Source organism: Borostomias antarcticus (genome assembly GCF_949987555.1).
Source record: "Borostomias antarcticus genome assembly, chromosome: 24".
Classification (NCBI taxonomy): domain Eukaryota; kingdom Metazoa; phylum Chordata; class Actinopteri; order Stomiiformes; family Stomiidae; genus Borostomias; species Borostomias antarcticus.
The window spans coordinates 13617799-13641630 of record NC_140257.1 but is presented as its reverse complement, the minus strand read 5'-3'; the positions used below and the strand labels follow the sequence as shown (position 1 = coordinate 13641630).

The window sequence follows — 23832 nt, the reverse complement described above, 5'->3', positions numbered from 1 at the left end:
GTCCTCTTGATTGAATCCCCTCTGCATTTCATCCCGGTGGTCTTCGTTCACAGCCAGCGACTACACCATGTATCCATTCTCCACACAAAACGCAAAAGACTTCCAGAACCTTCTCTCGGTCTACTTGGACGCGGTGTTTTTCCCTTGTCTGCGAGAACTCGATTTCTGGTAAGCGCGGCGCTCGGCTGTCGAGACGACATCCTGTCTCATGACCGATCGGACTCATGCTGAACGTTCCTCAACGTCACGTGTGTCTGTTCCAGGCAGGAGGGATGGAGGCTGGAGAACGAGGACCCCGCGGACCCCAACGCGCGTCTGGTCTTCAAAGGCGTGGTCTTCAACGAGATGAAGGGGGCTTTCGTGAGTATTTTTCGGTCCAAAATAGTGATCGTTCTGTTCGGGCGCTGTTTGGGAGGCTGCCGTGTTGAAACCCCCCCGTCTCCCGTGTGAATTGTGTGTCTTCAGTCCGACAACGAGCGTGTGTACGCGCAGCGCCTGCAGAACAAGCTGTACCCGGAGCACACCTACTCCGTGGTGTCCGGCGGCGAACCCCTGGACATCCCTGACCTGTCCTGGCAGCAGCTCAGAGAGTTCCACGCCACGCACTACCACCCCAGCAACGCACGGTACCCTGTAGCACCTTGCCGCCATTGGTGTGTGAATGTGTGTGTGAATGGGTGAATGAGAGGCCATTTTAAAGCGCTTTGGATAAAAGCTCTACATAAGTGCAGTCCATTTACTATAAAGATGGCTTGTTGTGAGTGTTGGGACCCGGACGGTGACAGGTGACAGTGATGACAGGGTTGAGACCTGGTGGTGACAGGGTTGATACCTGGGTGGTGACAGGGTTGAGACCTGGTGGTGACAGGGTTGATACATGGACGGTGACGGGGTTGAGACCCGGTGGTGACAGGGTTGAGACCTGGTGGTGACAGGGTTGAGACCCGGTGGTGACAGGGTTGAGACCTGGACCGTGACAGGGTTGAGACCTGGTGGTGACAGGGTTGAGACCTGGACGGTGACAGGGTTGAGACCCGGACGGTGACAGGGTTGAGACCTGGTGGTGACAGGGTTGAGACCTGGACGGTGACAGGGTCGAGACCTGGACGGTGACAGGGTTGAGACCTGGACAGTAACAGGGTTGAGACCTGGACAGTGAAAGGGTTGAGACCCGGGAGGTGACAGGGTTGAGACCCGGGAGGTGACAGGGTTGAGACCCGGGAGGTGACAGGGTTGAGACCTGGTGGTGACAGGGTTGAGACCTGGGTAGTGACAGGGTTGAGACCTGGACAGTAACAGGGTTGAGACCTGGACGGTGACAGGGTTGAGACCCGGGAGGTGACAGGGTTGAGACCCGGACGGTGACAGGGTTGAGACCCGGGTGGTGACAGGGTTGAGACCTGGACGGTGACAGGGTTGAGACCCGGACGGTGACAGGGTTGATACCCTGGTGGTGACAGGGTTGAGACCCGGACGGTGACAGGGTTGAGACCTGGTGGTAACAGGGTTGAGACCTGGACGGTGGTGACAGGGTTGAGACCTGGAGGGTGACAGGGTCGAGACCAGGACGGTGACAGGGTTGAGACCTGGGTGGTGACAGGGTTGAGACCTGGACGGTGACAGGGTTGAGACCTGGACGGTGACAGGGTTGAGACCTGGAGGGTGACAGGGTTGAGACCCGGTGGTGACAGGGTTGATACCTGGACGGTGACAGGGTTGAGACCTGGACGGTGACAGGGTTGAGACCTGGACGGTGACAGGGTTGAGACCTGGTGGTGACAGGGTTGAGACCTGGACGGTGACAGGGTTGAGACCTGGTGGTGACAGGGTTGAGACCTGGACTGTGGTGACAGGGTTGATACCTGTACGGTGACGGGGTTGAGACCCGGGAGGTGACAGGGTTGAGACCTGGACTGTGGTGACAGGGTTGAGACCTGGAGGGTGACAGGGTCGAGACCAGGACGGTGACAGGGTTGAGACCTGGACGGTGACAGGGTTGAGACCTGGGTGGTGGTGACAGGGTTGAGACCAGGACGGTGACAGGGTCGAGACCAGGACGGTGACAGGGTTGAGACCTGGACGGTGACAGGGTTGAGACCAGGACGGTGACAGGGTTGAGACCTGGACGGTGACAGGGTTGAGACCCGGACGGTGACAGGGTTGAGACCTGGTGGTGACAGGGTTGAGACCTGGTGGTGACAGGGTTGATACCTGGATGGTGACAGGGTCGAGACCTGGATGGTGACAGGGTTGAGACCTGGTGGTGACAGGGTTGATACCTGGATGGTGACAGGGTTGAGACCTGGTGGTGACAGGGTTGAGACCTGGGTGGTGACAGGGTTGAGACCCGGGAGGTGACAGGGTTGAGACCCGGGAGGTGACAGGGTTGAGACCCGGACGGTGACAGGGTTGAGACCTGGTGGTGACAGGGTTGAGACCTGGTGGTGACAGGGTTGATACATGGATGGTGACAGGGTTGAGACCAGGACGGTGACAGGGTTGAGACCAGGACGGTGACAGGGTTGAGACCCGGACGGTGACAGGGTTGATACCTGGACGGTGACAGGGTCGAGACCTGGACGGTGACAGGGTTGAGACCAGGACGGTGACGGGGTTGAGACACGGACGGTGACAGGGTTGAGACCTGGTGGTGACAGGGTTGATACCTGTACGGTGACGGGGTTGAGACCAGGACGGTGACAGGGTTGAGACCAGGACGGTGACAGGGTTGAGCCCTGGACGGTGACAGGGTTGAGACCAGGACGGTGACAGGGTTGAAACCTGGACGGTGACAGGGTCGAGACCAGGACGGTGACAGGGTTGAGACCTGGGTGGTGACAGGGTTGAGACCCGGGAGGTGACAGGGTTGAAACCTGGACGGTGACAGGGTCGAGACCAGGACGGTGACAGGGTTGAGACCTGGACGGTGACAGGGTTGAGACCTGGACGGTGACAGGGTTGAGACCTGGGTGGTGACAGGGTTGAGACCCGGGAGGTGACAGGGTTGATACCTGGACGGTGACAGGGTCGAGACCAGGACGGTGACAGGGTTGAGACCTGGGTGGTGACAGGGTTGAGACCTGGACGGTGACAGGGTCGAGACCAGGACGGTGACAGGGTTGAGACCTGGGTGGTGACAGGGTTGAGACCCGGGAGGTGACAGGGTTGATACCTGGACGGTGACAGGGTCGAGACCAGGACGGTGACAGGGTTGAGACCTGGGTGGTGACAGGGTTGAGACCTGGACGGTGACAGGGTCGAGACCAGGACGGTGACAGGGTTGAGACCTGGTGGTGACAGGGTCGAGACCTGGACGGTGACAGGGTTGAGACCTGGATGGTAACAGGGTTAAGACCCGGATGGTGACAGGGTTGAGACCTGGTGGTGACAGCGTCGAGACCCTGACGGTAACAGGGTGTGTCTCCTCGTCCTCCCACCCAGGTTCTTCACCTACGGAGACCTGGCGCTGGAGCAGCACCTGCAGCAGATCCAGGAGGAGGCTCTGTCCAGGTTCCAGAGGACCCAGCCCAACACCGCCGTGCCCAGCCAGACGCACTGGGACAGCCCGGTCAGTCTGACCAACCAGCGGGGAAATGCAGTATTTAACATGCTTGTTTATGGGTTTATATTCATATGTGTATCATATTAATATATGCATAAAGTATTATAATAATAATAATAATAATATATATGCATATATTAGTAGATATATGCATATATGTGCTAATATCACATTGCTTATGTATGCATATTTTATATTCAGAGTTTATATAGTATAACACAATGTATTATAATGTAATGTAATGGTTCCAGCTGTCACACACAGTATTAAAGAGCAGAATATTTTACTATTGGGGTTAAGACATTTAAGTCTTTTGCTTTTCTCAGTCAGCCTGTCTGGATCTGTGACGTGCTTCTCTGTGCTCGCGTCCGCAGAGAGAGGACCATGTGACGTGCAGCTCCGACGCCATGGCGCCCGACCCCGCCAAGCAGAACACGCTGTGTGTGAGCTACCTGCTGGGAGAGTGAGTCACGCCATGGCGCTGAAAACAGACCTCTGCTTTCCTGTATCCTGTCTCTCTCTAGAGAAGATGTCCGTCACGTCGTCAGACTGCGTCGGTCAGCTGTGAGACGAGAGGACGTTTTGTCGTTGTGTGTTGTCATTTTTTGCGTCTCTCTCTCCAGCATCACAGATACGTTTGAAGCCTTCACTCTGAGTCTGCTGTCCTCCCTGATGATTTCCGGCCCCAACTCCCCTTTCTACAAAGCCCTCATCGAACCCAAGATAGGAACAGACTTCTCCTCGGTTGTGGGGTACGTGTTTTAAGGACGCAGTCCGTCCCATCTCTGCAAGTCAGACTTCGTCTCAGGTTAGCATTTGGCGGCCATTTTGAGTTTCGGTGGAACCCGTTGAGTAGTCTTGTCTGGTTAAAACAACCACGGGCGTTCTCTAGGTTCTCTTGGGGCGCGTAGCTCAGGAGGTAGAGTGGACGGCTGGGGATCACAAGGTCCCCGGTTCGATCCCAGCTTCCTTGAGCAAGACACTGAACCCCCAAAATCGCTCACGTGCGGAACGGTGGCGCAGTACCTAGCACCGTCACCTCACAGCAAGAAGGTCTTCGGGCTTTTCTGTGCAGAGTTTACATGTTCTCCCCCATAAAGAACCCAATATGAAAAAAGCAGAACAACAGATCGCTAACGCTGTCCGTCCCTGGTGAAGACGGACAGGAGCGCTTGGTTGTCCCCCGGGCGCGTCCCCCGCACGCTGCCTACTGTCTGCTCCCAGCTGCCCTTGGGGGAAGGACGACGGGATGGGTGAAGAGCGGAGAAAAAATTGAATCAGTGGACACTTCTGTCACTGTGTGTGTGTGTGTGCCTCATCACTGCGTGCTGTGCAAAATCCACTGTATGACGAATAAAAGTGTGTTGTTGTTTGTTGTTGTTAGGTACGACGGGAGCACCAAAGAGGCGTCGTTCAGCATCGGCCTGCAGGGGATGGCCGAGGACGACGTCGAGAGAGTCAAGCAGATCATCAGCCAGACCATCGATGACGTCATCGCGTGAGTACGCGCCGCGCGGACATTCCGCGTGACTCTCACGGTCAAGTTCGTGTCTATAGGATGTATATACAGTACCATTACTGTATACTTGAGGAGTTTCTGGGTCACGTCTTGCCTCACGAACATAATAAATCAAGTATGATGTACAATGCACTCGAAAGAGGGAGGATTTCACAACAATACTGTCATCATCTTTCTCTGGTACTGTACTTATTAGTCACTGAATAACTCGTCTTTCTGAAACGCTGCAGGAAGGGCTTCGAGGAGGAGAGGATCGAGGCTCTGCTTCACAAGATAGAGATCCAGATGAAACACCAGTCCACCAGCTTCGGCCTGTCCCTGGCTTCGGTCAGTAAAACCACCATCTCTCTCCCTGGTCAGCACCAGTACCTGCTTCCTCGGGGCGACTGAGGCCCCCGGGGTTGAATAACGCGGTCTCCTCTGTCCTGGCCGCGCAGTGGTGGAACGAACTGCCCACTGACGTCAGGACAGCAGAGTCACTGCCCATCTTTCGACGCAGGCTCAAAACTCCCCTCATCAAGAAGTACTACCAGGATCCTCCCTCTTAAGCTCCTGTTATATTTTTAGTTTGCTACTCTTGCACTTTGCCTTCGGCACTAGATTATGCTCTTAGTCACTTGTTTAGAAAGGAGATGCACTTGTGAGTTCTGGCGAGTAGCAGTACTGTACACTGAATTCCTATGTTAAATGCAATTATTGTTAGTCGCTTTGGATGAAAGCGTCTGATAAATGGCTGTAATGTAACGTAACGTACCAGGCCACAGTCTCTGTCCTTCCTCACGCTGTTTTCAGGACCATGAGGAAATCCTTGGCCCCCCTCCAAGCAGAGAGGAGTTGGAATGTGCATTCAGTAAACATAGTCAACTACGTAAACATATCCTCTGTGATTGTGTGGGGAGAAGCTCTTGTGTACAACTTGACTCTTGTGTATGTTGTATTTCGGCACAATACATTGTTAATATAATAACTGTAATGTATCCTTTCAAAAAAAAAAAACTTTTTGTTGAGCCCATCCTAGTGTGCCTGGTGGGCGGGCTTTGCACTTTTTGGACCAATCTCAGACAAGCTCAGTCAAGCAGAGCTGACATACTGTATCTGAAATGGCCGATGATATGACCTTGGTTTGATTCCAGAGTCATACTGTACACACAATACAGTCTGTAGTCTTAGTGCTATCAATGACTAGCCTAGCCTTACTGATCTCGCAAGTTCACTCGCAGAGTTTCCCTCTGCAGATCAGTCTGGACCCTATCTTCAACGATATCTCAGATTTATGTTTTGACTGGGCCAATCAGGGACTGGATTTGGCAAAGGGTTTGTTACGCTGATTGGCTGAAGGAGTTAGTCTATCAAGGCAAATACTCCCGCCCACTGAAATCGTTCGAGATGGGGGGGGGGAGTCCAGACTGATTTGTGTAGAGAAGCTGAAAGTGAGCTCGCTAGATCAGGACGGTGACAAGCCCAGCGGTGGCTTCATGTCTCCCTCTGCAGTTCCATGTCCTGCAGCACATCTTCATTCATCTCCATGTCCTGTAATACATCTTCATTCATCTCCATGTCCTGCAGCACATCTTCATTCATCTCCCTGTCCTGTAATACATCTTCATTCATCTCCCTGTCCTGTAATACATCTTCATTCATCTCCATGTCCTGTAATACATCTTCATTCATCTCCCTGTCCTGCAATACATCTTCATTCATCTCCATGTCCTGTAATACATCTTCATTCATCTCCCTGTCCTGTAATACATCTTGATTCATCTCCATGTCCTGTAGTACATCTTCATTCATCTCCATGTCCCGCAATACATCTTCATTCATCTCCCTGTCCTGCAGTACATCTTCATTCACCTCCATGTCCTGTAATACATCTTCATTCATCTCCATGTCCTGTAATACATCTTCATTCATCTACCTGTCCTGTAATACATCTTCATTCATCTCCCTGTCCTGTAGCACATCTTCATTCATCTCCATGTCCTGTAATACATCTTCATTCATCTCCCTGTCCTGTAATACATCTTCATTCATCTCCATGTCCTGTAATACATCTTCATTCATCTCCATGTCCTGTAATACATCTTCATTCATCTCCATGTCCTGTAATACATCTTCTTTCATCTCCATGTCCTGTAATACATCTTCATTCATCTCCATGTCCTGCAGCACATCTTCATTCATCTCCATGTCCTGTAATACATCTTCATTCATCTCCATGTCCTGTAATACATCTTCATTCATCTCCATGTCCTGTAATACATCTTCATTCATCTCCATGTCCTGTGATACATCTTCATTCATCTCCATGTCCTGTAATACATCTTCATTCATCTCCATGTTCTGTAATACATCTTCATTCATCTCCCTGTCCTGTAATACATCTTCATTCATCTCCATGTCCTGCAGCACATCTTCATTCATCTCCATGTCCTGTAATACATCTTCATTCATCTCCATGTCCTGTAATACATCTTCATTCATCTCCCTGTCCTGTAATACATCTTCATTCATCTCCATGTCCTGCAGCACATCTTCATTCATCTCCATGTCCTGCAGCACATCTTCATTCATCTCCATGTCCTGTAATACATCTTCATTCATCTCCATGTCCTGCAGCACATCTTCATTCATCTCCATGTCCTGTAATACATCTTCATTCATCTCCATGTCCTGTAATACATCTTCATTCATCTCCCTGTCCTGTAATACATCTTCATTCATCTCCCTGTCCTGCAGCACATCTTCATTCATCTCCCTGTCCTGTAGCACATCTTCATTCATCTCCATGTCCTGCAGCACATCTTCATTCATCTCCATGTCCTGTAATACATCTTCATTCATCTCCATGTCCTGCAGCACATCTTCATTCATCTCCATGTCCTGTAATACATCTTCATTCATCTCCATGTCCTGTAATACATCTTCATTCATCTCCATGTCCTGTAACACATCTTCATTCATCTCCATGTCCTGCAGCACATCTTCATTCATCTCCATGTCCTGTAATACATCTTCATTCATCTCCATGTCCTGTAATACATCTTCATTCATCTCCATGTCCTGTAATACATCTTCATTCATCTCCATGTCCTGCAGCACATCTTCATTCATCTCCATGTCCTGTAATACATCTTCATTCATCTCCATGTCCTGTAATACATCTTCTTTCATCTCCATGTCCTGTAATACATCTTCATTCATCTCCATGTCCTGTAATACATCTTCATTCATCTCCCTGTCCTGTAATACATCTTCATTCATCTCCATGTCCTGTAATACATCTTCTTTCATCTCCATGTCCTGTAATACATCTTCATTCATCTCCATGTCCTGTAATACATCTTCATTCATCTCCATGTCCTGTAATACATCTTCTTTCATCTCCATGTCCTGTAATACATCTTCATTCATCTCCATGTCCTGTAATACATCTTCTTTCATCTCCATGTCCTGTAATACATCTTCATTCATCTCCATGTCCTGTAATACATCTTGATTCATCTCCCTGTCCTGCAGCACATCTTCATTCATCTCCCTGTCCTGTAATACATCTTCATTCATCTCCATGTCCTGTAATACATCTTCATTCATCTCCCTGTCCTGTAATACATCTTCATTCATCTCCATGTCCTGTAATACATCTTCATTCATCTCCCTGTCCTGTAATACATCTTCATTCATCTCCCTGTCCTGTAATACATCTTCATTCATCTCCCTGTCCTGTAATACATCTTCATTCATCTCCATGTCCTGCAGCACATCTTCATTCATCTCCCTGTCCTGTAATACATCTTCATTCATCTCCATGTCCTGTAATACATCTTCATTCATCTCCATGTCCTGTAATACATCTTCATTCATCTCCATGTCCTGTAATACATCTTCATTCATCTCCATGTCCTGTAATACATCTTCATTCATCTCCCTGTCCTGTAATACATATTCATTCATCTCCATGTCCTGCAGCACATCTTCATTCATCTCCCTGTCCTGTAATACATCTTCATTCATCTCCATGTCCTGTAATACATCTTCATTCATCTCCCTGTCCTGTAATACATCTTCATTCATCTCCATGCCCTGCAGCACATCTTCATTCATCTCCATGTCCTGTAATACATCTTCATTCATCTCCATGTCCTGTAATACATCTTCATTCATCTCCATGTCCTGTAATACATCTTCATTCATCTCCATGTCCTGTAATACATCTTCTTTCATCTCCATGTCCTGTAATACATCTTGATTCATCTCCATGTCCTGTAATACATCTTCATTCATCTCCATGTCCTGCAGCACATCTTCATTCATCTCCATGTCCTGTAATACATCTTCATTCATCTACCTGTCCTGTAATACATCTTCATTCATCTCCATGTCCTGTAATACATCTTCATTCATCTCCATGTCCTGTAATACATCTTCATTCATCTCCCTGTCCTGTAATACATCTTCATTCATCTCCATGTCCTGTAATACATCTTCTTTCATCTCCATGTCCTGTAATACATCTTCATTCATCTCCATGTCCTGTAATACATCTTCATTCATCTCCATGTCCTGTAATACATCTTCATTCATCTCCATGTCCTGTAATACATCTTCATTCATCTCCATGTCCTGCAGCACATCTTCATTCATCTCCATGTCCTGTAATACATCTTCATTCATCTCCATGTCCTGTAATACATCTTCATTCATCTCCCTGTCCTGTAATACATCTTCATTCATCTCCCTGTCCTGCAGCACATCTTCATTCATCTCCCTGTCCTGCAGCACATCTTCATTCATCTCCCTGTCCTGTAATACATCTTCATTCATCTCCCTGTCCTGTAATACATCTTCATTCATCTCCATGTCCTGTAATACATCTTCATTCATCTCCATGTCCTGCAGCACATCTTCATTCATCTCCATGTCCTGTAATACATCTTCATTCATCTCCATGTCCTGTAATACATCTTCATTCATCTCCATGTCCTGTAATACATCTTCATTCATCTCCATATCCTGTAATACATCTTCATTCATCTCCATGTCCTGTAATACATCTTCATTCATCTCCATGTCCTGTAATACATCTTGATTCATCTCCCTGTCCTGCAGCACATCTTCATTCATCTCCCTGTCCTGTAATACATCTTCATTCATCTCCCTGTCCTGTAATACATCTTCATTCATCTCCATGTCCTGCGATACATCTTCATTCATCTCCATGTCCTGTAATACATCTTCATTCATCTCCATGTCCTGCAGCACATCTTCATTCATCTCCATGTCCTGTAGCACATCTTCATTCATCTCCATGTCCTGTAATACATCTTCTTTCATCTCCATGTCCTGTAATACATCTTCATTCATCTCCATGTCCTGTAATACATCTTGATTCATCTCCATGTCCTGTAATACATCTTCATTCATCTCCCTGTCCTGTAATACATCTTCATTCATCTCCATGTCCTGCAGCACATCTTCATTCATCTCCATGTCCTGTAATACATCTTCATTCATCTCCATGTCCTGTAATACATCTTCATTCATCTCCATGTCCTGTAATACATCTTCATTCATCTCCATGTCCTGTAATACATCTTCATTCATCTCCCTGTCCTGCAGCACATCTTCATTCATCTCCCTGTCCTGTAATACATCTTCATTCATCTCCCTGTCCTGTAATACATCTTCATTCATCTCCATGTCCTGTAATACATCTTCATTCATCTCCCTGTCCTGTAATACATCTTCATTCATCTCCATGTCCTGCGATACATCTTCATTCATCTCCATGTCCTGTAATACATCTTCATTCATCTCCATGTCCTGCAGCACATCTTCATTCATCTCCATGTCCTGTAATACATCTTCATTCATCTCCATGTCCTGTAATACATCTTCATTCATCTCCCTGTCCTGTAATACATCTTCATTCATCTCCCTGTCCTGTAATACATCTTCATTCATCTCCATGTCCTGTAATACATCTTCATTCATCTCCATGTCCTGTAATACATCTTCTTTCATCTCCATGTCCTGTAATACATCTTCATTCATCTCCATGTCCTGTAATACATCTTGATTCATCTCCCTGTCCTGTAATACATCTTCATTCATCTCCATGTCCTGTAATACATCTTCATTCATCTCCCTGTCCTGTAATACATCTTCATTCATCTCCATGTCCTGTAATACATCTTCATTCATCTCCATGTCCTGTAATACATCTTCATTCATCTCCATGTCCTGTAATACATCTTCATTCATCTCCATGTCCTGCAGCACATCTTCATTCATCTCCATGTCCTGTAACACATCTTCATTCATCTCCCTCTGCCCGTTCCCTGTCCCTCAGTACATCGCCTCCTGCTGGAACCACGACGGCGACCCCGTGGAGCTGCTGCAGATCAGCGACAGCGTGGCCAGGTTCAGACAGGCCCTGAGGGACGACCCAGGCTTCCTCCAGGACAAAGCCGTGCACTACTTCAAGGTGAGGGAGGAGAGAGCGGAACACGTCAGGGAAACGCCGTGTCTGCTACAACGAGTCGGACGGGCGCCTGTGTACATCTTCACTACGAGCTTAGCTCGTCAAGAACCGAGAAACAGAGGTTCTCGTATCATACGAATGTTAAGAGGATAGGAGTGGGTTCGTGTGCTGTAGGCCTGCCCCCAACTAAAGATTTTCCTGCTCGACTAGAAGTCCTCATTTCAAGCGACTAGTCGACTAGTCGTTCCTTTATTATTTATGATGATTATTATTAATATAACCTTACCAAACACACGGACGAGCGGCAGCAGCCGCCTCAGCAAAGCGGTAGATAATCCTCAATGTGTCGGCATCCGGCAACACAGCAAGGAGACTGAACAACATTTTATTATTTTTGAGGATTTAGAGTTTTCTTTCTGCAACTAAGCGACGAATGAAAACTTGCTCGACTAGGACTCTTCTCGTCGACTAACGTTAAGTCGACTATTGGGGGGCAGTGTTACTGTGCCGAATGTTCGGTCGCCGCACAGGATGGGGCGTCACGTTGGCGGATTGTGTTCTCCCTCCGCAGAACAACACCCACCGGCTGACCCTGTCCATGAGCCCCGACGAGTCGTACCTGGAGAAGCAGGCCTCCGCCGAGGAGGAGAAGCTGCAGCGGAAGGTCCAGGCGCTGTCCGAGGAGCAGAAGGAGGAGATCTACAGGAAAGGTGTGTGAGTTATGTTATGTTATTTTTATTTATAATGCGCCCCCCAACCAACTGTTACATCAGCCCGGGGCGCAGCCCGGGTACAAAAAGAGACAAACAAAAACAAAGGACTGCAGAGACACAAAATGAAACTACATTTAAGACACAAGACAAGGACATGAATTAGAGATCATCTGCGACAAAGAGGTGAGTTTTAAGCTGCGCTCTAAAAGAGTCCAGGGTGGTGGCGGACTTGATGTTCAGAGGAAGCTTGTTCCATAGCCCAGGTGCCATCACTGAGAATGTCACTTTGTGACAAGTTTTGACCGTGGGACCTTCAGGGTCATCTGGTTGTCAGATCTGAGCTGGCGACCAGGCCTGAAGCTGGTGAGGCGAGCCAGCGCCCACGTCGGTGTGCACTCAAGACCCCGGGGACGCAGCCAATCACCGTCGCAAATCCTGATTCGTCACACTCAAAAAAATCATTGGGTTTCAGTCCAAAAAAAGGGCATAGTTTGGGGTCCGGGACACGGTTACTTGTCTGGTCTTGCATCTTCTATGAAGTATTGACATATTTTGTGACGTATCCCTTCTACTAAAAACCTTTCTTGCTGTTTGTGTTCCAGGTTTGGAGCTGCTGTCGGTGCAGAGCCAGACGCAGGACGCCTCCTGCCTCCCCGCTCTCAAAGTGTCGGACATCGAGCCGACGATCGCCGTCACGCCGGTGGAGATGGGCTCAGCAGGTACACACACTGACCAGATACTAACATGCAGCGAAGCAGAAAAATCAACAGGGTGAAATCGGATAGAAGAAGAGGACACAGGAGATAAGGCAGGAGGAGAGGAAGGAGACAGGAGAGGATAGGAGAGGAGACGGGGGAAATGGTTTGACTCACCTTTGTTGGGTGGGTGTGTGAACCGGCTGGGGGGTTGATGGGGAAATGGTGATCTGTATTATAATTGTTTTCTTAAAAAACTGACTTTAGGATTATTGGGGGGGGGGGGAGTGGACCTTTGTGTGATTTGTGTTTGATTACCACTTCTATAGAGGGAGATGAAGGTGGTCAGGTGTTCATTCCATAACTCATGTTGTGTCTCTCTGTGGTGGTTCTCTCTGGTGTGGTTCTCTCTGTGGTGTGGTTCTCTCTGTGGTGGTTCTCTCTGTGGTGGTTCTCTCTGTGGTGTGGTTCTCTCTCTGGTGTGGTTCTCTCTGTGGTGTGGTTCTCTCTGGTGTGGTTCTCTCTCTGGTGTGGTTCTCTCTGTGTTGTGGTTCTCTCTGTGTTGTGGTTCTCTCTCTGGTGTGGTTCTCTCTGGTGTGGTTCTCTCTGTGGTGTGGTTCTCTCTGGTGTGGTTCTCTCTCTGGTGTGGTTCTCTCTGGTGTGGTTCTCTCTCTGGTGTGGTTCTCTCTCTGGTGTGGTTCTCTCTGTGGTGTGGTTCTCTCTGTGGTGTGGTTCTCTCTGTGGTGTGGTTCTCTGTGGTGTGGTTCTCTCTGTGGTGTGGTTCTCTCTGTGGTGTGGTTCTCTCTGTGGTGTGGTTCTCTCTCTGGTGTGGTTCTCTCTGGTGTGGTTCTCTCTGGTGTGGTTCTCTCTGATGTGGTTCTCTCTGTGGTGTGGTTCTGTTGTGTGGTTCTCTCTGTGGTGTGGTTCTGTGGTGTGGTTCTCTCTGTGTAGGGGGGGTTCCAGTGCAGTACTGTGAGCAGCCCACCAACGGCATGGTGTACTTCAGAGCCGTGTGTAGCCTCAACACACTGCCCCAAGACCTCAGGATATACGTGCCCCTCTTCTGCAACGTCATCACCAAGTGAGTGAGTGAGTGAGTGAGTGAGTGAGTGAGTGAGTGAGCGAGTGAGCGAGCGAGCGAGCGTGCCCGCCCGCCCGCCCGCCCACATGTGTGTGAGTTGGTGGGTACATAGGCTACACTGTGTGCAGGCATAATTTTTCAGGCTGAGGCTAGGGAGTGTATATAATAAAAGTGTGTGTGCGTGTGCGTGTGTGTGCGTGTGTGCGTGCGTGTGTGTGTGTGCGTGTGCGTGTGTGTGTGTGCGCGTGCTCCAGGCTAGGCTGCGGGGCGCTGGACTACAGGCAGCAGTCCCAGCAGATGGAGCTGAAGACGGGGGGCATGTCCGTGTCCCCCCTGGTTGTCCCCGACACCGCCCACCTGGACACATATGAGCAGGTCCGTCCCCCGCGCCAGAACCAGAACCGGACCAAATGCTCCGGCCCACATTCTCAAGCCTCTGTGTGGGAACTGGTGAAGCATGAATATGCAAATGTCTCCTAGATTTGAGAGTAGTATCGGCTGCTCGTTAGGAGGGATTGAATTCAACTGAATTGAAACCAGAATTGAACTGAATTCATTCAGGGAAAACAATTGAGAGCGATTTCAATGCCACCCTGATTACAATAAAAACACACCCAAAATAGGAACATGATACGATAAAACAACAGAAAATCAAGTAGGAAGTCATAGGGTCCAGAATAAAAACAAGATACATGTTTCTTGTATCTTGTTTTTATTCTGGACCTTATGACCTCCTACTTGATTTTCTGTTGGCCAATGGGATCTCGTACTCGGGTCACATGTACGCCATGACCAGGGCGGCGCGCACTCTCTCCCCCACGGGAGATCTCCAGGAGATGTTCGGGGGGATGGAGCAGGTAGGCCACGCCCCTAACCATCAGTAGACGTTTCCCGCGGCACACAGCCTGGTCCCACATGGACACCTTGTGTTATAGCCTTGAACCTCTCCAGAGAGACAAGCTGCTCCAGCTTCAGGGAGTCCTGTAGTTTGGATAGTAGATCAGAGCAGAGAACCGGCACTCACAGAATAAATGGTATAGTATTTATATTTATTTAAATACAAACGTCTGCCCAATAAATATTTATACTATACTATATGTTCATTGTGGGGAATTGTCCCTCCTCATGTTCTTCACAATGGACAGTGGACCTGTTATAGATTGCGAAATGACTCATTGGTTATGGAAATACGGATGATAACTGTAAATGCCTCGTGTCTCTCCTGTTGTCAGGGAGTCCTCCTCAGCTCGTCCTGTCTGGAGAGGAACCTGCCCGACATGTTCCACCTCTGGAGCGACATCTTCAACAGGTGCGCTTTAACCTTGGGACCAAAAGCGTGACTTCCATCAGATGTTCTCCGTACCGTTTTCGGTCCAGTTGTTTGAGAACGCGACGCCCGGCGTCCGCGACCGGTCACCGATCTCCGCCTCTCTTCCTCAGCCCCCGTTTTGACGACGAGGAGCGCCTCCGGGTGCTGGTGATGATGTCGGCGCAGGAGCTGGCCAATGGGATCTCGTACTCGGGTCACATGTACGCCATGACCAGGGCGGCGCGCACCCTCTCCCCCACGGGAGATCTCCAGGAGATGTTCGGGGGGATGGAGCAGGTAGGCCACGCCCCTAACCATCAGTAGACGTTTCCTCTCGGCACACAGCCTGGTCCCAGGTCCCAAACACCTGTTTAGTGAAGATTATCAGTAGAAATGCTTAATTAATTCCAGACTAGGCCTAATCTGGGGGAGCGCTGATGAGCACCTGGTGACGTGCTGTTTGTGTCGTTGATATCAGGTGAAGTTCATGAAGAGGATGGCTGAGATGCCCAGCCTCACACCGGTCCTACGAACACTTCAGAGGATCAAGAGACACCTGCTCAACCCACACAATATGAGGTGGGTAGGGCCGGTAGCAGGGCTTCAGATAGAGCACTACACATTCATATGAGGGGGGTAGGGCTAGTCTACACATTAATATGAGGGGGGTAGGGCTAGTCTACTACACATTAATATGAGGTAGGTAGGGCTAGTCTACACATTAATATGAGGGGGGTAGGGCTAGTCTACAGTACTACACATTCATATGAGGGGGGTAGGGCTAGTCTACTACACATTCATATGAGGGGGGTAGGGCTAGTCTACACATTAATATGAGGGGGTAGGGCTAGTCTACAGTACTACACATTCATATGAGGGGGGTAGGGCTAGTCTACTACACATTAATATGAGGTGTGTAGGGCTAGTCTACTACACATTAATATGAGGTGTGTAGGGCTAGTCTACTACACATTAATATGAGGGGGGTAGGGCTAGTCTACTACACATTAATATGAGGGGGGTAGGGCTAGTCTACTACACATTAATATGAGGGGGTAGGGCTAGTCTACAGTACTACACATTCATATGAGGGGGGTAGGGCTAGTCTACGACACATTAATATGAGGGGGGTAGGGCTAGTCTACTACACATTAATATGAGGGGGGTAGGACTAGTCTACACATTCATATGAGGGGGGTAGGGCTAGTCTACTACACATTCATATGAGGGGGGTAGGGCTAGTCTACGACACATTAATATGAGGGGGGTAGGGCTAGTCTACTACACATTAATATGAGGGGGGTAGGGCTAGTCTACTACACATTCATATGAGGTGTGTAGGGCTAGTCTACTACACATTATTATGAGGGAGTAGGGCTAGTCTACAGTACTACATATAAATATGAGGGGGGTAGGGCTAGTCTACAGTACTACACATTAATATGAGGTGGGTAGGACTAGTCTACTACACATTAATATGAGGGGGGTAGGGCTAGTCTACTACACATTAATATGAGGGGGGTAGGGCTAGTCTACTACACATTAATATGAGGGGGGTAGGGCTAGTCTACTACACATTAATATGAGGGGGGTAGGGCTAGTCTACACATTCATATGAGGGGGGTAGGGCTAGTCTACACATTCATATGAGGGGGGTAGGGCTAGTCTACACATTCATATGAGGGGGTAGGGCTAGTCTACTACACATTACTATGAGGGGGTAGGGCTAGTCTACAGTACTACACATTCATATGAGGGGGTAGGGCTAGTCTACTACACATTAATATGAGGGGGGTAGGGCTAGTCTACTACACATTAATATGAGGTGGGTAGGGCTAGTCTACTACACATTAATATGAGGGGGGTAGGGCTAGTCTACTACACATTAATATGAGGGGGGTAGGGCTAGTCTACTACACATTAATATGAGGTGGGTAGGGCTAGTCTACTACACATTAATATGAGGGGGGTAGGGCTAGTCTACACATTCATATGAGGGGGGTAGGACTAGTCTACTACACATTCATATGAGGGGGGTAGGACTAGTCTACTACACATTAATATGAGGGGGGTAGGACTAGTCTACTACACATTAATATGAGGGGGGTAGGGCTAGTCTACTACACATTAATATGAGGGGGGTAGGGCTAGTCTACACATTAATATGAGGGGGGTAGGGCTAGTCTACACATTAATATGAGGGGGGTAGGGCTAGTCTACACATTAATATGAGGGGGGTAGGGCTAGTCTACTACACATTAATATGAGGGGGGTAGGACTAGTCTACTACACATTAATATGAGGGGGGTAGGACTAGTCTACTACACATTAATATGAGGGGGGTAGGGCTAGTCTACTACACATTAATATGAGGGGGGTAGGACTAGTCTACTACACATTAATATGAGGGGGGTAGGGCTAGTCTACTACACATTAATATGAGGGGGGTAGGACTAGTCTACTACACATTAATATGAGGGGGGTAGGACTAGTCTACTACACATTAATATGAGGGGGGTAGGGCTAGTCTACTACACATTAATATGAGGGGGGTAGGGCTAGTCTACACATTAATATGAGGGGGGTAGGGCTAGTCTACACATTAATATGAGGGGGGTAGGGCTAGTCTACACATTAATATGAGGGGGGTAGGGCTAGTCTACACATTAATATGAGGGGGGTAGGGCTAGTCTACACATTAATATGAGGGGGGTAGGGCTAGTCTACACATGAATATGAGGTGGGTAGGACTAGTCTACACATTAATATGAGGGGGGTAGGGCTAGTCTACTACACATTAATATGAGGGGGGTAGGACTAGTCTACTACACATTAATATGAGGGGGGTAGGGCTAGTCTACTACACATTAATATGAGGGGGGTAGGACTAGTCTACTACACATTAATATGAGGGGGGTAGGGCTAGTCTACACATTAATATGAGGGGGGTAGGGCTAGTCTACACATTAATATGAGGGGGGTAGGGCTAGTCTACTACACATTAATATGAGGTGGGTAGGGCTAGTCTACACATTAATATGAGGGGGGTAGGGCTAGTCTACACATTAATATGAGGGGGGTAGGGCTAGTCTACACATTAATATGAGGGGGGTAGGACTAGTCTACTACACATTAATATGAGGTGGGTAGGGCTAGTCTACTACACATTAATATGAGGGGGGTAGGACTAGTCTACTACACATTAATATGAGGGGGGTAGGGCTAGTCTACACATGAATATGAGGGGGGTAGGGCTAGTCTACACATTAATATGAGGGGGGTAGGGCTAGTCTACACATGAATATGAGGGGGGTAGGGCTAGTCTACACATTAATATGAGGGGGGTAGGGCTAGTCTACACATTAATATGAGGGGGGTAGGGCTAGTCTACTACACATTAATATGAGGGGGGTAGGGCTAGTCTACTACACATGAATATGAGGGGGGTAGGGCTAGTCTACACATTAATATGAGGGGGGTAGGACTAGTCTACACATTAATATGAGGGGGGTAGGGCTAGTCTACACATTAATATGAGGGGGGTAGGGCTAGTCTACTACACATTAATATGAGGGGGGTAGGGCTAGTCTACTACACATGAATATGAGGGGGGTAGGGCTAGTCTACACATTAATATGAGGGGGGTAGGGCTAGTCTACTACACATTAATATGAGGGGGGTAGGGCTAGTCTACTACACATTAATATGAGGGGGGTAGGGCTAGTCTACACATTCATATGAGGTGGGTAGGACTAGTCTACACATTCATATGAGGGGGGTAGGACTAGTCTACACATTCATATGAGGGGGGTAGGACTAGTCTACACATTAATATGAGGGGGGTAGGGCTAGTCTACACATTCATATGAGGGGGGTAGGACTAGTCTACACATTAATATGAGGGGGGTAGGACTAGTCTACACATTCATATGAGGGGGGTAGGGCTAGTCTACTACACATTAATATGAGGGGGGTAGGGCTAGTCTACTACACATTAATATGAGGGGGGTAGGGCTAGTCTACACATTCATATGAGGTGGGTAGGGCTAGTCTACTACACATGAATATGAGGGGGGTAGGGCTAGTCTACTACACATTAATATGAGGGGGGTAGGGCTAGTCTACTACACATTAATATGAGGGGGGTAGGGCTAGTCTACACATTAATATGAGGGGGGTAGGGCTAGTCTACTACACATTAATATGAGGGGGGTAGGGCTAGTCTACTACACATTAATATGAGGGGGGTAGGACTAGTCTACACAATATGAGGGGGGTAGGGCTAGTCTACACATTAATATGAGGGGGGTAGGACTAGTCTACACATTAATATGAGGGGGTAGGGCTAGTCTACTACACATTAATATGAGGGGGGTAGGACTAGTCTACACATTAATATGAGGGGGGTAGGGCTAGTCTACACATTAATATGAGGGGGGTAGGGCTAGTCTACTACACATGAATATGAGGGGGGTAGGGCTAGTCTACACATTAATATGAGGGGGGTAGGACTAGTCTACTACACATTAATATGAGGGGGGTAGGGCTAGTCTACTACACATTCATATGAGGGGGGTAGGACTAGTCTACACATTAATATGAGGGGGGTAGGGCTAGTCTACTACACATTAATATGAGGGGGGTAGGACTAGTCTACTACACATTAATATGAGGGGGGTAGGGCTAGTCTGCACATTAATATGAGGTGGGTAGGGCTAGTCTACACATTAATATGAGGTGGGTAGGACTAGTCTACACATTAATATGAGGTGGGTAGGGCTAGTCTACACATTAATATGAGGGGGGTAGGGCTAGTCTACTACACATTAATATGAGGGGGGTAGGACTAGTCTACACATTCATATGAAGCGGGTACAGGCGGGGCTACAGCTAGTCCACATTATGGGGGTAGTTTTGATGGCAAAAAGAGACAGTCCTGTATTTCAGTACTTGGCTCTTTTCTCTAAGGCACTCAACCCCCCCCCCGACCCTCCCTCTTGTGAGGGCTTTCACTCACAGTGTGGACACATCAACTGAGCTGGACGCCCCGTGCAGCATGGGGGTGATAGTGTATAATACTGTAGTACGCTAGTGTATAATACTGTAGTATGCTAGTATATAATACTGTAGTATGCTAGTGTATAATACTGTAGTGTGCTAGTGTATAATACTGTAGTCTACTAGTGTATAATACTGTAGTACGCTAGTGTATAATACTGTAGTATGCTAGTATATAATACTGTAGTGTGCTAGTGTATAATACTGTAGTGCGCTAGTGTATAATACTGTAGTGCGCTAGTGTATAATACTGTAGTGCGCTAGTGTATATTACTGTAGTGCGCTAGTGTATAATACTGTAGTGCGCTAGTGTATAATACTGTAGTACCCTAGTGTATAATACTGTAGTGCGCTAGTATATAATACTGTAGTGTGCTAGTATATAATACTGTAGTGCGCTAGTATATAATACTGTAGTGCGCTAGTGTATAATACTGTAGTGCGCTAGTGTATAATACTGTAGTGCGCTAGTGTATAATACTGTAATGCGCTAGTATATAATACTGTAGTGTGCTAGTATATAATACTGTAGTGCGCTAGTATATAATACTGTAGTGCGCTAGTGTATAATACTGTAGTGCGCTAGTGTATAATACTGTAGTGCGCTAGTGTATAATACTGTAATGCGCTCGTGTATAATACTGTAGTGCGCTCGTGTCTTTGGACAGGTGCGCTGTGAACGCCGCTCCTCAGAAGCTGTCCGACGCCGCTCGCCAGCTGGACGACTTCGTGGGGAACGTCAGCGTCAACAGCAAGGAGCTCAAATCAGTCAGGCCTGATATCACAGAGGTACAACTACCGTACCGGCATTACGTTTAGCCCTGCAATCAAACAACCAATGAACACGTGGTGAATTAGCATATGTAGGGAGAGGGGGTGTGACCATGGCCATGTGGCTGTTTCATGTACATACAGAATATCGTGATGTTGGAGGATAATCTTACCCATTTCATTTTTCTCTTTAAATCCTACCAGAGACCACTGGACCCGCTGTCTTCCCCCGGGTCCGGTCCCAGTAGGAAACTCATCACTGTGAGCGCCACCGAAACCTGCCGACCAAACCTCCCAACGTTCAATAACATTTAAATGAACATGAAATAACATTCATTTTTGTCAACCACCCCGCCCCCCAAAAAAAAAATCCACAGGAGCCGGCGTTCCAGCCCTGCCAGATGAAGACCTTCTTCCAGCTGCCGTTCCCCGTCAGCTTCATCAGCGAGTGCGTCCGCACCGTGCCCTTCGCCCACCAGGACTACGCCAGGTGACGGACGTGACCTCCCTCCTCCCCTCTCTCTCTCTCTCTCTCTCTCTCTCCCGCAGCTGACGGGGTTCATATCGATGGCGTAACTCCACAGAACACACTGTATGTACCGTACACTCCAACCGTACTCGCGCTCACCAGCTCCGTCTTCCTGTTTCCTGTCCTCAGTCTGTGCATCCTGGCGAGGATGATGACGGCCAAGTTCCTCCACGGGGAGATCAGGGAGAAGGGAGGAGCCTACGGGGGAGGAGCCAGGATGGGAGGAGGCGGCCTGTTCTCCTTCTACTCTTACAGGTGTGTGTGAACGCTGCTAAAAGTGAGTCACTGATATAGCGTATTATGTGTACTACCAAGGTAGCTTGGCATTGGATAGGCTTCAGCGAGGCTAGTGTTTTGTTTTTGCAGCAAAGGCTATTTTTTAGGTGGATTCTTTACATTAGCTTAAAGACGCTGTCGTACAGTCTAACCCGTTGCTTGTTGAACCCGTGTCTCCCTGCAGGGACCCCAACTCTCTGCAGACCCTGTCAGCGTTCCGGAGGGGCGTGGACTGGGCCAGGGAGGGCACGTTCACCCAGCAGGACATCGACGAGGCCAAGCTGTCCGTCTTCTCGGCGGTGGACTCCCCCGTCGCCCCCTCGGACAAAGGTTAGCCCCGCCGGGACACGCCCCCCCCCCCCCTTACCAGGCCTGCCTAACCGCCACGTCGAGGTGGTACCTCGAGATGATTGGACCGACTTATAATAGTCCTGCGACTTCCACGGATTACGGGTCTTATTAATTTTAGCGTCAAGGCATTTTATTTTTTGATTACTGTCAGGATGTAAAGAGATTTGCAAAAAATAGGACAAAAAGTGCTTCTGAGCCAAATCACCTACCGCACCTTTAATGTTGCCCTTCTCAAATGCCAGCCACTAAGTAATGTCAGTTATTTTAGTGTCTTGCTCGAGTTATAAAGTTTTAAGTTGATGTGATGTCCACTAATACTGTATGCATGTCTGTCAAGGGGCTTTACTTTGAATTTCTTGAAATCCAGAGCTATTTTTGCCGTCAACATGCATTTGTCATGTTTTGTGAATGAACAGACTCAGCGGGAATGGAACCCACAACCTTCGTAATGCGAGCATCAATATGAGACTGTAGAGATTATAACCTGGTCATGTCACATGTTTGTCATTGCGTTGCAGGTATGTCTCGTTTCCTGAGCGGCATCACAGATGAGCTGAAGCAGGGCCACAGGGAGAGACTCTTCGCTGTCACAGACGAAAGCCTGGTGGATGTTGCCGGAAGGTATTGGACTGAGCTGGGCTAGTGATGGGCTTTTGTTGTCTTTCTGCATCTGCTACTGTGAAGGGAAATGTAAGATGTTGTTCTGAATGGGCAGAATACCTAATATGCAGCGTATGGATATTGATGTTGTGAATTTTGTTTTTGACTCAGATACCTCGGTGTTGGACAGAGCACATGTGGAGTCGCCATTTTGGGACCTGAGAATGACACCATCCAGAAAGACCCATCCTGGATTGTAAAATAATTTTGTGTTCTCAACAAACTGTGTCATAGATTGTGAACATCAATGTGTCTTCACTAGTCCTGACTAACTGAACTGTCATTACAGTGTCGAAGTATGATTCTGAATTCAATTATTATTCAGAAAGTGTCTTTTTTAAGCCTTGCAACTGTATGCGCACAACATGGAATGGATGTTCTGTTAATATTATTTCTAACCTCATCTTGATATTCATTACTTACAAACATAACGATCTAGTTTTACCACAGGCTTCAGAATTGGACCATCACAGAATTTATAAAGATTCTGAATTTTGAAAGAATGTGCGCAAACAGGTACAAAGATGGCTTCTGCTAAAGCAGAAACTCTGCGTTTCCATAGAGCACTTACCTGTATAATGTATACAAAAAATATGCCAATTAAATTATCATGTTTGAATACAACAATGAGTTGTGTACATCCTGGTTTTGCATGATGATTCTGTAGGATTTTCCTTGTGCTGCACAAAATCTCACGTAACTTCATATTAAAATTTTGTTTATATATAGGAATAATTGTTACTAATTTACTTACACTAACACTCATTTACTCCTCATTTACTAATGAAAAATATATCCCATTAACCGAATCATTAAACACAGCATTC

At 47.9% G+C, this 23832-nt stretch overlaps 1 protein-coding gene across 1 annotated transcript in view; it reads left to right on the top strand.

The window, feature by feature from the left end:
- The window catches only part of pitrm1 (pitrilysin metallopeptidase 1), a 25440-nt gene extending 1871 nt beyond the window's left edge, over positions 1-23569 (top strand). The window contains exons 5-27 of the mRNA XM_084458466.1: positions 54-168; positions 264-360; positions 466-626; positions 3442-3568; positions 3937-4025; positions 4186-4314; positions 4947-5060; positions 5312-5408; positions 11431-11565; positions 12134-12272; positions 12878-12994; positions 13922-14051; positions 14306-14426; positions 15284-15360; positions 15492-15657; positions 15839-15939; positions 21087-21207; positions 21394-21450; positions 21567-21679; positions 21848-21973; positions 22179-22324; positions 22864-22966; positions 23117-23569. Of these exons, the coding sequence (XP_084314592.1) occupies positions 54-168; positions 264-360; positions 466-626; positions 3442-3568; positions 3937-4025; positions 4186-4314; positions 4947-5060; positions 5312-5408; positions 11431-11565; positions 12134-12272; positions 12878-12994; positions 13922-14051; positions 14306-14426; positions 15284-15360; positions 15492-15657; positions 15839-15939; positions 21087-21207; positions 21394-21450; positions 21567-21679; positions 21848-21973; positions 22179-22324; positions 22864-22966; positions 23117-23210 (2675 nt within the window). The 3' untranslated portion in view covers positions 23211-23569. The remainder of the gene's footprint in view (positions 1-53; positions 169-263; positions 361-465; positions 627-3441; positions 3569-3936; positions 4026-4185; positions 4315-4946; positions 5061-5311; positions 5409-11430; positions 11566-12133; positions 12273-12877; positions 12995-13921; positions 14052-14305; positions 14427-15283; positions 15361-15491; positions 15658-15838; positions 15940-21086; positions 21208-21393; positions 21451-21566; positions 21680-21847; positions 21974-22178; positions 22325-22863; positions 22967-23116) is intronic.
- The last annotated feature ends 263 nt before the right edge of the window (positions 23570-23832 follow it).